At 41.5% G+C, this 16921-nt stretch overlaps 1 protein-coding gene across 1 annotated transcript; it reads right to left on the bottom strand.

Annotated features, from left to right (window-relative positions):
* Positions 1-263: 263 nt before the first annotated feature.
* Positions 264-10835, bottom strand: LOC118387564 (DDRGK domain-containing protein 1-like). Its single transcript, XM_035776051.2, has 9 exons — positions 10633-10835; positions 9997-10152; positions 9764-9900; positions 8850-8951; positions 8607-8729; positions 7360-7398; positions 1050-1106; positions 816-864; positions 264-699 (listed from the first exon to the last, which is right to left on the bottom strand). The coding sequence occupies exons 1-9, from the start codon at positions 10718-10720 to the stop codon at positions 539-541; spliced, it is 912 nt and encodes a 303-aa protein (XP_035631944.1). The 5' UTR covers positions 10721-10835; the 3' UTR covers positions 264-538.
* Positions 10836-16921: the final 6086 nt, after the last annotated feature.

The following is a 16921-nucleotide window of genomic DNA, read 5'->3' as shown; positions in this document are numbered from 1 at the left end:
ATGTAATTAACTAGCAAATCCAACAAAGCGTAAATTAGTATTTTTCCATACTGTACAATTATATACCTGTCTCTGACAGGTTCATATTTATCCCACCAAGGAATCAACAATACGCTAAGAAATCTGGAACATAAATCTGCTCTTAGATTGCAATAATGTGCAACGTACTCAAGGTGTAACTGTGGGTAGTGATTGTATGGCCGAGTTTAAGATACAAATAAATATGGGCTGGAAATAGACATAAAAAGAGGAAACATCCAAAATCCAATTCACATGTCGACACGTCGACTTTATTCATATACTGAGTATAATGAGAACACTCAAAATAATCCAATAATTCAGTGTATGAAATTATAATTCTGAACCAACATGAGTGTTGTCTAATCTGTTTGTTTATGCTTCATTACTTATCCGAGTTTGGCATCACAAATCTGGCAGCATTGAATATTTCAGGTTTTACTGTAGATTGATGAGGGAGTTTCTTCTAGCTTTGGCAAAATCTGTCCTCAATGTGTTGTGTGTGTCTGTATATTCCCCATTAGGCGGTGTTTCGTATCTCGGGCGTGAGGTTGATGAGTGAGTTACTAGCTTGGGCCAGCTCGCTGATAGAGACCCTCCCTCTATGTTTGATGAACTGAGCCACAGCGTTTAACTCTTCTGGCGTGATGGAGATAAACTTCCCTCTATCGTCGATCACTCCTGAAGAAAATAATGAGAATAAAGACGGTCAGACAGCAGAGAAGCAAGAGTGCCTGACTGTACTCATTTACTCAGAGAAATAATGTTAATTTTGGCACACATTTTTATTCACTTACCTGTGAGTTCACCATCAGCTAAGAGGTCCTGCAGTCTTGCAATTGCATCCTGTGAGCAAAGATTAGTTATGATGACCAATCTCCCTTCTCTCAACCACCACAAAAAAACACTAATATAACCTTGAACCTTGTGGAGACACAATCTGACACACATATTTAAAATGAGAACAGACCATTGAGTGCAGGAATCAGTCCTGCACTCATGGCACCCTTTGATAATTTTCCTGCCATCACCTGTGTGCGCATTCCAAAGTGTGACGCCAGGTCTTCCAGCAGTACTACCTTGGAGTCCTGAGAGATAACCAGAGGAAGAGGGTAAAAAACCTATACGCTGTTAACAATAAAATGTCACAATAAGGTGCAGAGCAATCGACTTGCCCCCCTGCTCTGCTAAACCCATTGACAACTGTGTGCCCTTTTCAAGGGAATGTTGAATAAATGTGCTTAACTTGTACATCACCTCTTGAACAGCAGTCAGAACTACACATTTCTGATTATTCCATACAAAACAATTGCTGACATTTACTGTAGCTCTATCATCATAATTATACAGCAAATACCCTACCTGCATGCTTTTCATCACCAGTAAACATCAATTGATCATGTGATTTCAGATACAGTTGAAGTCGGAAGTTAACATACACTTAGGATGGAGACAAAACTACTTTTCAACCACTCCATTAATTTCTTGTTAACAAACTATAGTTTTGGCAAGTTGGTTAGGACATCTACTTTGTGCATGACAAGTGATTTTTCCAACAATTGTTTACAGACAGATTATTTCACAGTATCACAATTCCAGTGGGTCAGAAGTTTACATACACTAAGTTGACTGTGCCTTTCAACAGCATGGAAAATTCCAGAAAAGGATGTCATGGCTTTAGAAGCTTCTGATAGGCTAATTGACATAATTTGAGTCAATTGGAGGTGTACCTGTGGATGTATTTCAAGGTCTACCTTCAAACTCCGTGCCTCTTTGCTTGACATCATGGGAAAATCAAAAGAAAGCCAAGACCTCAGAAAAATTGTAGACCACAAGTCTGGTTCATCCTTGGGAGCAATTTCGAAATGTCTGACGTTACCACATCCAGCTGTACAAACAATAGTACACAAATAAACACCATGGGACGACAGCAATCATACCGCTCAGGAAGGAGACGCGTTCTGTCTCCTAGAGATGAACGTACTTTGCTGCGAAAAGTGCAAATCAATCCCAGAACAACAGCAAAGAACCTTGTAAAGATGCTGGAGGAAACAGGTACAAAAGCCTCTATCCACAGTAAAAATGAGTCCTATATCGACATAACCTGAAAGGCCCCTCAGCAAGGAAGAAGGTACTGCTCCAAAACCGCCATAAAAAAAGCCAGACTATGGTTTGCAACTGCAAAGATCATACTTTTTGGATAATGTCCTCTGGTCTGATGAAACAAAAAAAGAACTGTTTGGCTATAATGACCATCGTTATGTTTGGAGGGAAAAGGGGGATGCTTGCAAGTCAAAGAACACCATCCTAACTGTGAACCACAGGGCTGGCAGCATCATGTTGTGGGGGTGCTTTGCTGCAGGAGGGACTGGTGCACTTCACAAAATAGATGGCATCATGAGGGAGGAAAATTATGTGGATATATTGAAGCAACAGCTCAAGACATCAGTCAGGAAGTTTAAGCTTGGTCGCAAATGGGTCTTCAAAATGGACAATGCCCCAAGCATACTTCCAAAGTTGTCAAAATGGCATAAGGACAACAAAGTCAAGGTATTGGAGTGGCCATAAAAATGCACTCACCTTAATCTTATAGAAATGTTGTGGGCAGAACTGAAAAAGCGTGTGCGAGCAAGGAGGCCTTCAAACCTGGGGTCAAAAGGAATGGGTCAAAATTCACCCAACTTACTGTGGGAAGCTTGTAGAAGGCTACAATTTAAAGGCAATGCTACCAAATACTAATTGAGTGCATGTAAACTTCTGACCCACTGGGAATGTGATGAAAGAAATACAAGCTGAAATAAATCACTACTATTATTCTGACATTTCATATTCTTAAAATAAAGTGATCCTAACTGACCTAAAACAGGAAATTTGTACTCGGATTAAATGTCAGGAATTGTGAAAAATTAAGTTTAAATGTATTTGGCCAAGATGTATGTAAACTTCTGACTTCAACTGTACATGACGATAGCCTCACGATCTCTCTTAATATTGGCTACCATTAAGTTGACATTTGGGTGATCTAAAATACAAGTGAAGTTAACTATACCTCAGTGTGAGTGGTTTAGGATAATTTCCCATCCTTTGTGGGCTCTGCATGTCAAGAAGGGCTCAACTGCCGATGTACTGTTAGCTGATCATGTTTACGCATATTGTGTTGCAGCCATGCGGTGTTGTCTTCGGTCTCTCTTTATGTAGATTTGTGGTATCTCTTGTGATGCATGTTTGGTTCTACATTTTTAATCCCAGCCCAGGTCCCCATAGGAGTCCTTTTGACTCTTGTTAAATAAGAATGTGCTTAATTTGACTAGTTAAATAAAAAATGCAATAAAATTCAAATACAAATATTACATTGCAATCTACCGGTAGAAATGTTGCACAGTTGGCTAAACAGAAACTATTCATATCTCAACTTATTCCACATTTTGTTGTGTTAGAGCCCGAATTCAAAATTGATTATAGATTCTTTCCTCACCCATCTACACACAATATCCCATAATGACAAAGTAAAAACATGTTTTTAGAAATCTATAGAAAATAAAATACAGAAATATCTCATTTACATAAGTATTCACACCCCTGAGTCAATACTTTGTAGAAGCACCGATTTCAGCTTTGAGTCATCTTTGGTAGGCATGTATCAGCTTTGCACATCTGGATTTGGGAATTTCTTCCCATTCTTCCTCAAGGATTTTTTCAAGCTCTGTCAAGTTGGATGGAGAGTGGCGGTGAATAGCAATCTTCAAGACTTTCCACTGATTTTAAATGAGATTCAAGACTGGGCCACTTGAGAACATTTCACATTCTTGTTCTGAAGCCATTCCAGTGTTGCTTTGGCTGTATGCTTGGGGTCATTGTCTTATTGGAATGGAAATCTTCGCCCCAGTTTAAGGTCGTTTGCACGCTGGGGGAGGTTCTCATTACGGATTTGTCTCCATTCATTGTTCTCTCTATCCTTACCAGTCTCCCTGTCCATCGCTGAAAACCATCCCATAGCATGATGCTGCCACCACCATGCTTCATGGTAGTGATGGTGTTAACCAGGCACAGCTCACACCCGTCTTTCTCCACACACAGCGTTTTGCAATTCAGGACAAATAGTTCCATTTGAATTATCAGTCCACATAATCCTTTGCCTTATGCTCTGAGGCTTTCCCATGCCTTTTTGCAAACTCCAGGTGTGATGTCATGTGCTTTTTATCTCAGGAGTGGCTTCTGTTGGGCCATTCACCCATAATGCACAGATTGGTGAAGTACTGTAAAGACTTGTCCTTCTGGCAGGTTCTACCATCTCAGCCAAGGAACTCTGTAGTTCTGTCAGAGTGATCATTGGGTTATTGGTCACCTCCCTGACCAAGGTCCTTCTTACCCGGTTGCTCAGTTTGGTCGGACGGCCAGCTCTAGGCAGAGTCTGGGTAGTTCCATATTTTGTCAATTTTCCAACGACTTGGATCAATGTGGTCTTGGAAACGTTCAACACTCTAGTAATAGTTGTATACCCTTCCCCAGATACATGCCGTATTACAATTCTCTGAGTTCTATGAACAATTCCTTGGATTTCATGGTATAGTTTCTGCTCTGGCATGCCTGTCAATTGTGGAACCTTACAGTACCAGTCAAAAGTTTGGACACACCTACTCAATCTAGGGTTTTTCATTATTTTCACAATTTTCTACATTGTAGAATAATTCTGAAGACATCAAAACTATGAAATACCACATATGGAATTATGTAGTAACCAAAAAAATCTAAATATTTTATATTTGAGATTCTTAAAAGTAGTCACCCTTTGCTTTGATGACAGCTTTACACTCTTGGCATTCTCTCAACCAGCTTCATGAGGTAGTCACCTGGAATGCATTTCAATTAACAGGTGTGCCTTGTTAAAAGTTCATTTGTGGAATATCTTTCCTTCTTAATGCATTTGAGACGATCAGATGTGTTGTGACAAGGTAGGGGTGGTATACAGAAGATAGCCCTATTTGGTAAAATACCAAGTCCATATTACGGCAAGAACAGCTCAAAAGCAGAGAAACGACAGTCATTACTTTAAGAAATGAATGCCAGTCAATCCGGAATATTTCAAGAACTTTGAACGTTTCAAGTGCAGTCACAAAAACCAAGCGCTATGATGAAACTGGCCCTCATGAGGACCTCCACAGGAAATGAAGACCCAGAGTTACTTCTGCTGCAGAGGATAAGTTCATTAGAGTTACCAGCCTCAAAAATAGGCAATTAACTGCACCTCAGACTGCAGCCCAAATAAATGGTTTAGAATTCAAGTAACAGACACATCAACTATTCAGAGGAGACTGCGTGAATCATGCCTTCACAATTTCTACAAAGAAACTACTAAATGACACCAATAAGAAGAGACTTGCTTGGGCCAAGAAACATGAGCAATTGACATTAGACTGGTGGAAATCTGTCCTTTGGTCTGAGTCGTCCAAATTTGAGAATTTTGGTTCCAACCACCGTGTCTTTGAGACACAGATTTGCTGAACGGATAATCTCTGTACGTGTGGTTCCCACCGTGAAGCATGGAGGAGGTGTGATGGTGTGGGGTGCTTTGCTGGTGACACTGTCAGGGATTTATTTAAAATTCCAGGCACACTTAACCAGGATGGCTACCACAGCATTCTGGTTTGCACTTAGTGGGACTATCATTTGTTCTTAAACAGGACAATGACAAAACACACCTCCAGGCTGTGTAAGGGCTATTTGACCAAGGAGGAGAGTGATGGAGTGCTGTATCAGATGACCTGGCCTCCACAATCATCTGACCTCAACCCAATTGAGACGGTTTGGGTTGAGTTGGACCGCAGCGTGAAGGAAAAGCAGCCGACAAGTGCTCAGCACACGTGGGAACTCCTTCAAGACTGTTGGAAAAGCATTCCAGGTGACAACCTCATGAAGATGATTGAGAGAATACCAAGAGTGTGCAAAGCTGTCATCAAGGCAAAGGGTGCCTACTTTTAAGAATATAAAATATAGTGATTTGTTTAACCCTTTTTTGATTACTACATGATTCCACATGTTATTTCATAGTTTTGATGTCTTCACTATTTTTCTACAATGTAGAAAATAGCCAAAATAATGAAAAACCCTTGAATGAGTAGGTGTGTCCAAACCTTTGACTGGTACTGTATATAGACAGGTGTTTCTTTCTAAATCATGTCCAAACTATTTAATTGGCCACAGGTGGACTCCAATCAAGTTGTAGTGACATCAAGGATGATCAAAGGAAATTGGATGCATCTGAACTCCATTTGTAGTGTCAAAGAAAAGGGGTGTAAATAGTTACGCAAATTAGATATCTATTTCATTTTCAATAAATCTGCAAACATTTCTAAAAACTTTTCACTTTTTCATTATGAGATTTTGTGTGTAGATGGGTGAGGATTAAAATATATTTAATCAATTTTGAATTCAGGCTGTAAGAACAAAATGTGGACTAAGGGGTATGAATACTTTGAATGTATCTTTTTTATTTAACTAGGCAAGTCAGTTAAGAACAAATTCTTATTTACAATGACAGCCTAGAAACAGTGGGGTGCCTTGTTCAGGGGCAGAACAACAGCTTTTTACCTTGTCAGCTCGGGGATTCAATCTAGCAACCTTCGATCTAGCAACTGGCCCAATGCTCTAACCACTAGGCTACCTGCCGCCCCATGAATGCACTGTAGTGGTAATGGATTTTTTTCTCCAACCAACGTAGGCCTACCTAATTAAGTTAACACTATTCCCTTTTCAACATTGTTTTTAAGAGTGTTTAATCACAATTGCTGTGGACAGACATGATAGGCTACATTGATTAATGGACGATGTCAAATTGGCTACCTAGCTAATAACAGATCATGTCAATATGGTTAGTTAACATTCAGGGGATAAACTAGATGGCTTTATCCAAAGTGTTTGATTTGCTTGCCATCTAGTGGTGATGACATAAGTCCAATAAAGTGAAAAAATAAAAAAAATAAAAAATGGTTAGGCTATCCTCACGCTTCTGAAATGACATGATCAATTGATCATGAAAAGCATGCAGTTTATTGCTATAGCCTATAGCTATGATAGAGCTAAATATGGAATAATCAGAAATGTGGTAGGTCTGACTATTCTCTTCAAGAGGTTATGATGTTAAAACCAAATAGTTAAATAAATGTTAACACTCCCTTGAAAACAGCACATTGTTGTTAAAGGTTTTAGCGGAGCTGGGGGTCTCCATGCCCTGACGAATTGAGGCTGTTCTGCGGGAAAAGGGTGGTGCAACTCAATATTAGGAAGATTTTCCTAAAGTTTTGTACACAGTGTATATGGTACTGGTTAGGTTCCTGCTCATACCTTGATGTACTGGATGAACTCTTGTAGAAGGTTGCGTGACTATAAAAAAAGAACAAACATTTACATAAAATAGGGATTTCATGCCAGGAATCCAGGTTACTGAGATTTACCACCCAAAACTACTCCCTTTTCCCAGGATAAATAACTACGAGAAACCGGTAAATTATTTACATGAACAACATAGTGTGAAATGGAACTGTTAAATTACATGCCATGTCTAAATGTGGCTTCTCTACGGCCTCTGCATGATGAGTCAACCTTCAGGGTGGGGACAGACAGCCCATCTCAGTATGGAGACCTATCATCTCATGGTAACAAAACATTTTTATTTTGACAGGTTGGTCTACATTTGCTGCAGCATAACCTACACTACAGTAATATAAAAAGACAGAATGCTTGTCTAATTTACCCAACTCCATCTGGCTTTCGGGGGTGACCTTGTTTTTTAATTATAACAATTTTCTTATTATTGCAGCTGCTGAGTTTTAAAACAAATCAGTCGAATATCATTGCTTTAAAATCAGTGCACCCGCAGGCACTCTCTAGCAGTCTCTCCCAACGCCATTGAAATTTTATCCAAACTAGATAATCCTGTTCTAAATTGATATATATATATATATATATATATATAATTGATGTCACAGCCTATCTTTCAGGTAATACTGGCTTCTCCTTAAAAAAATGCTCCTTAGCTCTTGGGAGTCCCATGCAGGAAAAGCTAGACTAGAATAGCTTGCTAAGGCGGCTTATGGTTGAGAAATTAACAGTAAATTGCCTGCCAACAGCTCTGGTGGACATTCCTGCAGTCAGCATACCAACTGCACGCTCCCTTGAAACGTTATAGTGGTCTTTTATTGTCATCAGCTCAAGGTGCACCTGTGTAATGATCATGCTGTTTAATCAGCTTCTTGATATACCACACCTGTCAGGTAAATGGATTATCTTGGCAAAAGAGAAATGCTCACTAACAGGGATGTAAACAAATTTGTGGACATACGGCACAACACTTTAGAGAAAAGCTTTTTGTGCGTATGGAAAATGTATGGGATCTTTTGTTTCAGCTCATGAAAACAACACTTTACATGTTGCGTTTATATTTTTCTTCTCTCTTCCTCCCTCCCTCCCTCCCTGGGCCAACAAAAGGGGGACAGTGGGCCACCATTTGCCCAGCCCCAATCTACTTGATAAAAACGGGTTTATGTCGACAGCCACCTAAACCGAACTATGTGAATACACTAGTAAACTACCTCTTCCTCTGTGACATCTTCAGCTTCACCCTGCTCCTCGACGACAAAGGACTGTTTGAGCCTTAGGTACTCCTCTTCCTCCTCCTTCTCCTGCTCCTCTTTGGCCCGCCGCTCCTCTTCCTCCTAAACAGAAAATAATAATAGGAGAAAGAAGGAATGAATGCAAGAATGGGAATAATAAGTGATGTGTCTACCTGCATCTGTGTTCAAAATAGTGAGATAGTGTGTGTGTGTGTTTATTACCTCTTTCTGCTCCTGTTGTCTCTCTTTCTCATCCTCCTTGCTTCTCTCCTGCTCTCGGAGCTCCTGCATTTTCTTCCTTTCCTCTCTCTCTGCCAGCTCAGCCTGAGGAACACAGCATCAAACCAAGTCGCCAAGAAGAACACTTGCAAACATAAAATATAATGATTTGAAAATGCAGGGTGGGTCAAAGCAATATGGTGGATGCCCTTCACCTGCCTGGTTCTATCACAGCATTGCAGCTGAGAGAAGATGCAGTGCTGCTGAAGGGAGAACGCCATTTGAGGAGAGAAAGCCATTGTAGACTATTGACTAGGGCAATATTATTGAGGCAATATTTTTGTTCATGGCAAACAGGAAAACAAGAAGCAGATTGGTCCTTTAAAAAAACTGCTGTATGTAAAATCAAATCAAATTCAAACCAAATTTATTTACAAAGCCCTTCAGCTGATGTCACAAAGTGCTGTACAGAAACCCAGCCTAAAACTCCAAACAGCAAGCAATGCAGGTGTAGAAGCACGATGGCTAGGAAGAACTCCCTAGAAAAGCCAGAACCTAGAAAGAAACCAGGCCATGAGGGGTGGCCAGTCCTCTTCTGGCTGTGCCAGGTGGAGATTATAACAGAACATGGCCAAGATGTTCATAGATGACCAGCAGGGTAAAATATTGTTTTCTATAGCTGGAAAATAAATGTGACACTGGATGACAACATAATTATGTTTGTTTCCAACATTAGGGCTGTTTTCCTAAAGAAGTTAAAATCCACTTCATGTTTTGTTTCCTTGCCACAATACTAACGAGTATTGTGATACTGGTATCGTCCCAGCCCTACTGTTGATTGACATGCTACTGATAACATATAATGGACTATCTCCAATGGAGAACTGTTCTCCAGCTGTTCCAGAGAGTGGTAATACCTCTCTCTGAGCCCGTTTGGCTTGTTTCTCCTCCAGTTTCCTCTGCTTCTTGGCTCCAAGCTTCCCTGTGGCCTGGAACTGCTGTTCCTCCTCTTCTTCCTGTTCCTCCACAGCCACTTCTTCTACAGGGCTGTCCTCTGAAGGAGCATTCACACATTTGTGAAACTTCATTTTCACAGTAGAAACACATGTGATACTCATTTGTGTGTGTGTGTGTATGTCAGATGTGTTACCGTTGTCGGATGCGTCCCTCTGGGCTCGCCTCTGGGCCATTACCCTGCTGTTGAGATTTCTACGGCGCCGGGGCATGCCCACCCCACGCTCCTCGGCCACCTGCGGGCGAGGAGCTGCCACCCGAGCCAACACATCCTGCCTCTGTTCACGATCAGCTAGAGAGAGAGAGGGGGGGGGGGTTCAATTACAGATTATCGGGTCAATTTCGGCCCAAAACGAGTGCACATATGCGGAGAGGTAAAGGGCAGGAGACATGGGGAAGAGTTAATGGAGGGCGGTCAGGGAAGGCAGATAATGGGAGCACAGATAGACTCGATTGCGTTTACTAGTAGAATGTAGAGGAAGAGAATAGGGGAGGGAGACTTAAGTATAGCAAGAGAAATAACGTAAATAAACTTGTCAACATGTTCCTTAGTCAGCTACAACAGTAGCTAGCTAACGTTAGCTAGCTACATTGAGAACTGACAGGTCATGACGAGCAAGTGACAGGGAAATAAATAAACACCCAAACAACCTCGACTTTTAACTTATAAATAGCCAGTGTTAAACACGAATAGCAACGCGATTGCTAACGTTAGCTGTTTAAGTATTGGTGTCGTTATCCAAACGCTTGGTAGCTACAGTTAACTCCTTACCTTCCTCTGTTTTTCCTCGTACCTTCACAGCAAAAACGATCAACACAATAAGGATTGCTGCAGCAATCAAATACACCACAATGTCCATTGCAAATTTAAAATGGCTATTTCAGATTCTATGAATTTCACATTTCAAACTCTCTTCTCCACCATGACAGACACGTATGTTGTGTTGTGCTTCAGCCACCCATGTCACGTGATAGTCTTCTTCTTTAAGTTTTGATTGGCGAATCGCAACCAACTAATAAGTGCATACACCGCCATCTACTGTGCTGGAGTGTGAGGCCGGTCACGACCTACCGAAAACACAATATTCTCTTAATTATCTAACCCCGAATTTCGAAGAAAATAAATATTTCCCTAACAAACCTCTCTACTCCCATCACCCCCACCCAAAATATCACCCACTCCACATTCAAGTCCAACCTCTCTGACCCTGTCAAACAACCTCTCATTCAACATCATACATTTCACAAAGTAATAATACATTTTCAAATGTTTCCTCTACCATACAGCCATTACACATTCCAGTGCCATGTTTCCCTATCAATTTCAAATACAAATTATGCCCTAATCTCATCCAACACAACAGAACGTCCTCCCTTCTATTCCCATTATATGACACTACCTCCCGTACAGATTTCCTTGTACTATAAACATTTCTGCCATCACTACTTTCACCCCATTGTCTCTGCCAGCAATCTAACCCATTTTTCAGAATAAATGTTTTCATTTCCCCTCTTCCCAACTGCACCTGTATATCCACAATAGTTTTTTTCAATGCTTTTTTGCTATTATGAGCAGGAATCCAACAGAACTGAATTTCAATAACCATTCTTTTGTAATCCAGCAACAGCATAAATATTTCTAACCATAAAGCCTCACGTTCTGACTTTCCAGATTTTAAACTACACAAAACTAATACAGAGTCCGAACATATTACTACTCTTCTTGGTTGCACCTCCTTATGTCCATTGCAATCCAACAATTATCGCAACCACTTCATTGAATATACTGGTACATCATTTGTTAGTCTCTTGCATATATTAACATCGAACTCAAGAATAAATACACCTTCTCCTGTTTTCCCATTCATAGGATCCTTGGAACCATCTGTATACACTGCAAGGCAAGAACAAAACTCAGTACTAATATACTGATCCACTATTGTTTCTACATTAGCTTCTTCACACCACTGTTTATTTTCTTCCATCAGGTTATGATCAACATCTGGCCTTATATAAAACCATGGTGGCACATTTCCTATTGCCACAGATGGCACTATAACAAGGTCCCTGAGTCCATATTTATCAACCCTTTTCCCAATCTCTGACAAAACCCCTATTTTGATGTCGTTCATAGTCCCAGCAGTTTTCTAATACCATCAGTGTTGGATGATCTACCGCACTACCATTCAGTCTTGCCCAGTATGCCAGGGCTAGATGAACTCATCTAAGGGATTGTGGCATTTCTGCAGAATCTACCTGTAAAGCCTCAACAGGTTTAGCTTTAAATGCATCAAGGCGCAACATCAATGTAAAAGCCGCAGAACCATATGCAAAGTACCCATGTCACGTGATCAACTAGCGTTGTCTCATTATTTAAATGTCAAATCATAGAGCGTGAAATACCAGAACCGTGTGGCTAGACAAATTCATAGCATAAAGACGGCAAGGCGCTACAGAGGGTGGTGACAACAGCTCAGTATATCACGGGGCCGAGCTCCCTGCCATTCAGGCAGTGGCGTGTATTCATGGATACTAAGGGAAGCCAGACTTTTTCTAAAAATTGATCAAGAAAGAAATATAAAAACATAAAATAAAGTATATTTTATCTCTGTGTTTCATAATTGTCCTTCAATTTGAAAGAGGCGAAACATCACCCCCTGTCTCTGTATGTGTTGGCCATCTATCTGTTGCTGTCTGGTCCAAAGGAGTACAACATTGTTTCCGCCCGTAGCATTGAATGCAAGAGAAGCCAGGGGGCATTTTGGCCTCCCTTGATAAAAAAGTATAACATAATAGCCAATCAGCATTGAGCTAAACTGAGTGAGCTCAACTATGAATGGTCCTGCCGCACCAAAAGAAAATGTAATGGGAAGTCAGTTTGGACTTGGAGTCAATCTAATAAAATTGCATTGAGAGCATATGTAATTGACAGAAACAACTTGAATTGTTGCATCTGGTTGTGTTGTTGAATTCCAGTGGCTAGCCAGCTAGCTAAAATTGTCCCTTTCCTAAATTATCCATGAATGGAGATAGGGATTTGGACATGTGGTTTTACTTCATTCTCCGTACTGGCCAATGATTATAACGACGATTCTGATCCAACCATTAATTCATACATTGTGTCTCTGGCCTGAGTGGATGGAAGTTAAATATGTTGCTTCAGTAGATGTAGAAGGCTAATGTTAACTAACTAACGTTGCCTATGATCATAACTCAATGCCTAAGTTTACCTCCACTGTATTCACATTCTACCATACCTTTGTCTGTACATTATACCTTGAAGCTATTTTATCGCCCCCAGAAACCTCCTTTTACTCTCTGTTCCGGATGTCCTAGACGACCAATTCTCATAGCTTTTAGCCGTACCCTTATCCTACTCCTACTCTGTTCCTCTGGTGATGTAGAGGTGAATCCAGGCCCTGCATTGCCTAGCTCCAATCCTATTCCCCAGGCGCTCTCTTTCGATGACTTCTGTAACCGTAATATCCTTGATTTCATGCATGTTAACATTAGAAGCCTCCTTCCTAAGTTTGTTTTATTCACTGCTTTAGCACACTCTGCCAACCCGGATGTCCTAGCCGTGTCTGAATCCTGGCTTAGGAAGACCACCAAAAACTCTGACATCTCCATCCCTAACGACAACATTTTCAGACAAGATTGAACGACCAAAAGGGGTGGTGTTGCAATCTACTGCAGAGATAGCCTGCAGAGTTTTGTCCTACTATCCAGGTCTGTACCCAAACAATTTGAACTTTTACTTTTAAAAATCCAACTCTCTAAAAACAAGTCTCTCACCATTGCCACCTGCTATAGACAACCATTGGCCCCCAGCTGTACTCTGGACACCATATGTGTCCAGAGTACAGCTAAACTGGAACATGCTTAACCTAAACTGGAACATGCTTAACACCCCAGCCATTCTACAATCTAAGCTTGTTATCCTCAATCTCACACAAATGATCAATGACCCTACCAGGTACCACCCCAAAGCCGTAGACACGGGCACCCTCATTGATATCATCCTAACCAACTTACACCTCTGCTGTTTTCAACCAAGATCTCAGCGATCACTGCCTCATTGCCTGCAACCGTAATGGGTCAGCGGTCAAGCGACCTCCACTCATCACTGTCAAACGCTCCCTGAAACACTTCAGCAAGCAGGCCTTTCTAATCGACCTGGCCCAGGTATCCTGGAAGGATATTGACCTCATCCCGTCAGTAGAGGATGCCTGGTTATTTTTTTAAATGCCTTCCTCACCATCTTAAATAAGCATGCCCCATTCAAAAAAATATAGAACCAGGAACAGATATAGCCCTTGGTTCTCTCCAGACCTGACTGCCCTTAACCAACACAAAACATCCTATGGCGTTCTGCATTAGCATCGAACAGCCCCCGTGATATGCAACTTTTCAGGGAAGTTAGAAACCAATATACACAGGCAGTTAGAAAAGCCAAGGCAAGGTTTTTCAAACAGAAATTTGCTTCCTGCAACACTAACTCAAAGAGTTCTGAGACACTGTAAAGTCCATGGAGAATAAGAACACCTCCTCCCAGCTGCCCACTGCACTGAGGATAGGAAACTCTGTCACCATCGATAAATCCACTATAATTGAGAATTTCAATAAGCATTTTTCTACGGCTGACCATGATTTACACCTGGCTACCCCTACTCCGGTCAACAGCACTGTACCCCCAACAGCAACTTGCGCAAGCCTTCCCCATTTCTCCTTCTCCCAAATCCAGTCAGCTGATGTTCTGAAAGAGCTGCAAAATCTGGACCCCTACAAAACAGCCGGGCTAGACAATCTGGACCCTTTCTTTCTAAAATCATCTGCTGAACCCCTATTACTAGCCTGTTCAACCTCTCTTTCGTGTCGTCTGAGATTCCCAAAGATTGGAAAGCAGCTGCGGTCATCCCCCTCTTCAAAGGGGGGACACTCTTGACCCAAACTGCTGCAGACCTACAGTATATCTATCCTACCCTGCCTTTCTAAGGTCTTCGAAAGTCAAGTCAACAAACAGATTACCGACCATTTCGATTCCCACTGCACCTTCTCTGCTATGCAATCTGGTTTCAGAGCTGGTCATGGGTGCACCTCAGCCACGCTCAAGGTCCTAAACGATATCTTAAGAAACAATATTGTGCAGCCGTATTCATTGACCTGGCCAAGGCTTTCGACTCTGTCAATCACCACATCCTCATCGGCAGACTCGATAGCCTTGGTTTCTTGGCTCGCCTGGTTCACCAACTACTTCTCAGACTGAGTTCAGTGTGTCAAATCAGTGGGCCTGTTGTCCAGGCCTCTGGCAGTCTCTATGGGGGTGCCACAGGTTTCAATTCTTGGGCCGACTCTGTTCTCTGTATACATCAATGACGTCGCTCTTGCTGCTGGTGAGTCTCTGATCCACCTCTACGCAGACGACACCATTCTGTATACTCCTGGCCCTTCTTTGGACACTGTGTTAACGAACCTCCAGACGAGCTTCAATGCCATACAACTCTGCTTCCGTGACCTCCAACTGCTGTTAAATACAAGTAAAACTAAATGCATGCTCTTCAACCGACCGCTGCCTGCACCTGCCGCAACAAAGCATCCATCACTCATGCTGCCAAACGTACCCTCTTAAAACTGACCATCCTACCGATCCTCGACTTCGGCGATGTCATTTACAAAATAGCCTCCAATACCCTACTCAATAAATTGGATGCAGTCTATCACAGTGCCATCCGTTTTGTCACCGAAGCCCCATATACTACCCACCACTGCGACCTGTACCCTCTCGTTGGCTGGCCCTCGCTTCATACTCGTCGCCAAACCCACTTGCTCCAGGTCATCTACAAGACCCTGCTAGGTAAAGTCCCCCCTTATCTCAGCTCGCTGGTCACCATAGCAGCACTCACCTGCACGCGCTCCAGCAGGGATATCTCTATGGTCACCCCCAAAACCAATTCTTCCTTTGGCTGCCCCTCCTTCCAGTTCTCTGCTGCCAATGACTGGAACAAACTACAAGAATCTCTGATACTGGAAACACTTTTCTCCCTCACTAGCTTTAAGCACCAGCTGTCAGAGCAACTACCAGATTACTGCACCTGTTCATAGCCCATCTATAATTTAGCCCAAACAACTACCTCTTTCCCTACTGTATTTATTTATTTATTTATTTTGCTCCTTTGCACCCCATTATTTCTATTTCTACTTTGCACATTCTTCCACTGCAAATCTACCATTCCAGTGTTTTACTTGCTATATTGTATTTACTTCGCCACCATGGCCTTTTTGTTTTGCCTTTACCTCCCTTATCTCACCTCATTTGCTCACATCGTATATAGACTTATTTTCTACTGTATTATTGACTGTATGTTTGTTTTACTCCATGTGTAACTCTGTATTGTTGTATGTGTCGAACTGCTTTGCTTTATCTAGGCCAGGTCGCAATTGTAAATGAGAACTTGTTCTCAACTTGCCTACCTGGTTAAAGAAAGGTGAAAAAAAAAATAATAATAATTCAAGGGTTTTCCTTTATTTTTAATATTTTCTACACTGTAGAATAATAGTGAAGACATCAAAACTACTAAATAACGCATATGGAATCATGTAGTCACCAAAAAAGTGTTTCAGATTCTTCAAATAGCTACATTTTGCCTTGATAACAGCTTTCTTTTTTCGATTGACCAGTATTGCTATCTGCAGCGTTAGTTCTTGGTAAATGTTGCAATTCTTCAGCAATTCCTGGACCTGTCACCAAAAACAAGCTACATATGGACAGTACCAAAATAAATGTTACATTTAAGTCATTTAGCAGACGCTCTTATCCAGAGCGACTTACAAATTGGTGCATACACCTTATGACATCCAGTGGAACAGCCACTTGCATCTAAATCTTTTTTTTTTGGGGGAGAGAAGGGGGGTGAGAAGGATTACTTACCCTTACTTACCCTATCCTAGGTATTCCTTGAAGAGGTGGGGTCTCAGGTGTCTCCGGAAGGTGGTGATTGACTCCGCTGTCCTGGCGTCGTGAGGGAGTTTGTTCCACCATTGCTTGTTTGTAGGTAGCCAAA

This window comes from Oncorhynchus keta, chromosome 9 (assembly GCF_023373465.1).
Source record: "Oncorhynchus keta strain PuntledgeMale-10-30-2019 chromosome 9, Oket_V2, whole genome shotgun sequence".
Classification (NCBI taxonomy): domain Eukaryota; kingdom Metazoa; phylum Chordata; class Actinopteri; order Salmoniformes; family Salmonidae; genus Oncorhynchus; species Oncorhynchus keta.
Note: the sequence above shows the minus strand (reverse complement) of the source record. Positions and strands in the feature narration are given on the sequence as shown.

Bases quoted from the DNA above. Each gene is read 5' to 3' on its own strand.
- LOC118387564 (XM_035776051.2), bottom strand. From the start codon at position 10,720: ATGGACATTGTGGTGTATTTGATTGCTGCAGCAATCCTTATTGTGTTG. The intron at 9,901-9,996 runs GTAACACATCTG...ATGCTCCTTCAG, and splicing joins GAGGGACGCATCCGACAACG to AGGACAGCCCTGTAGAAGAA. The intron at 1,107-7,359 runs GTATGAGCAGGA...GTTATCTCTCAG, and splicing joins AGTTCATCCAGTACATCAAG to GACTCCAAGGTAGTACTGCT.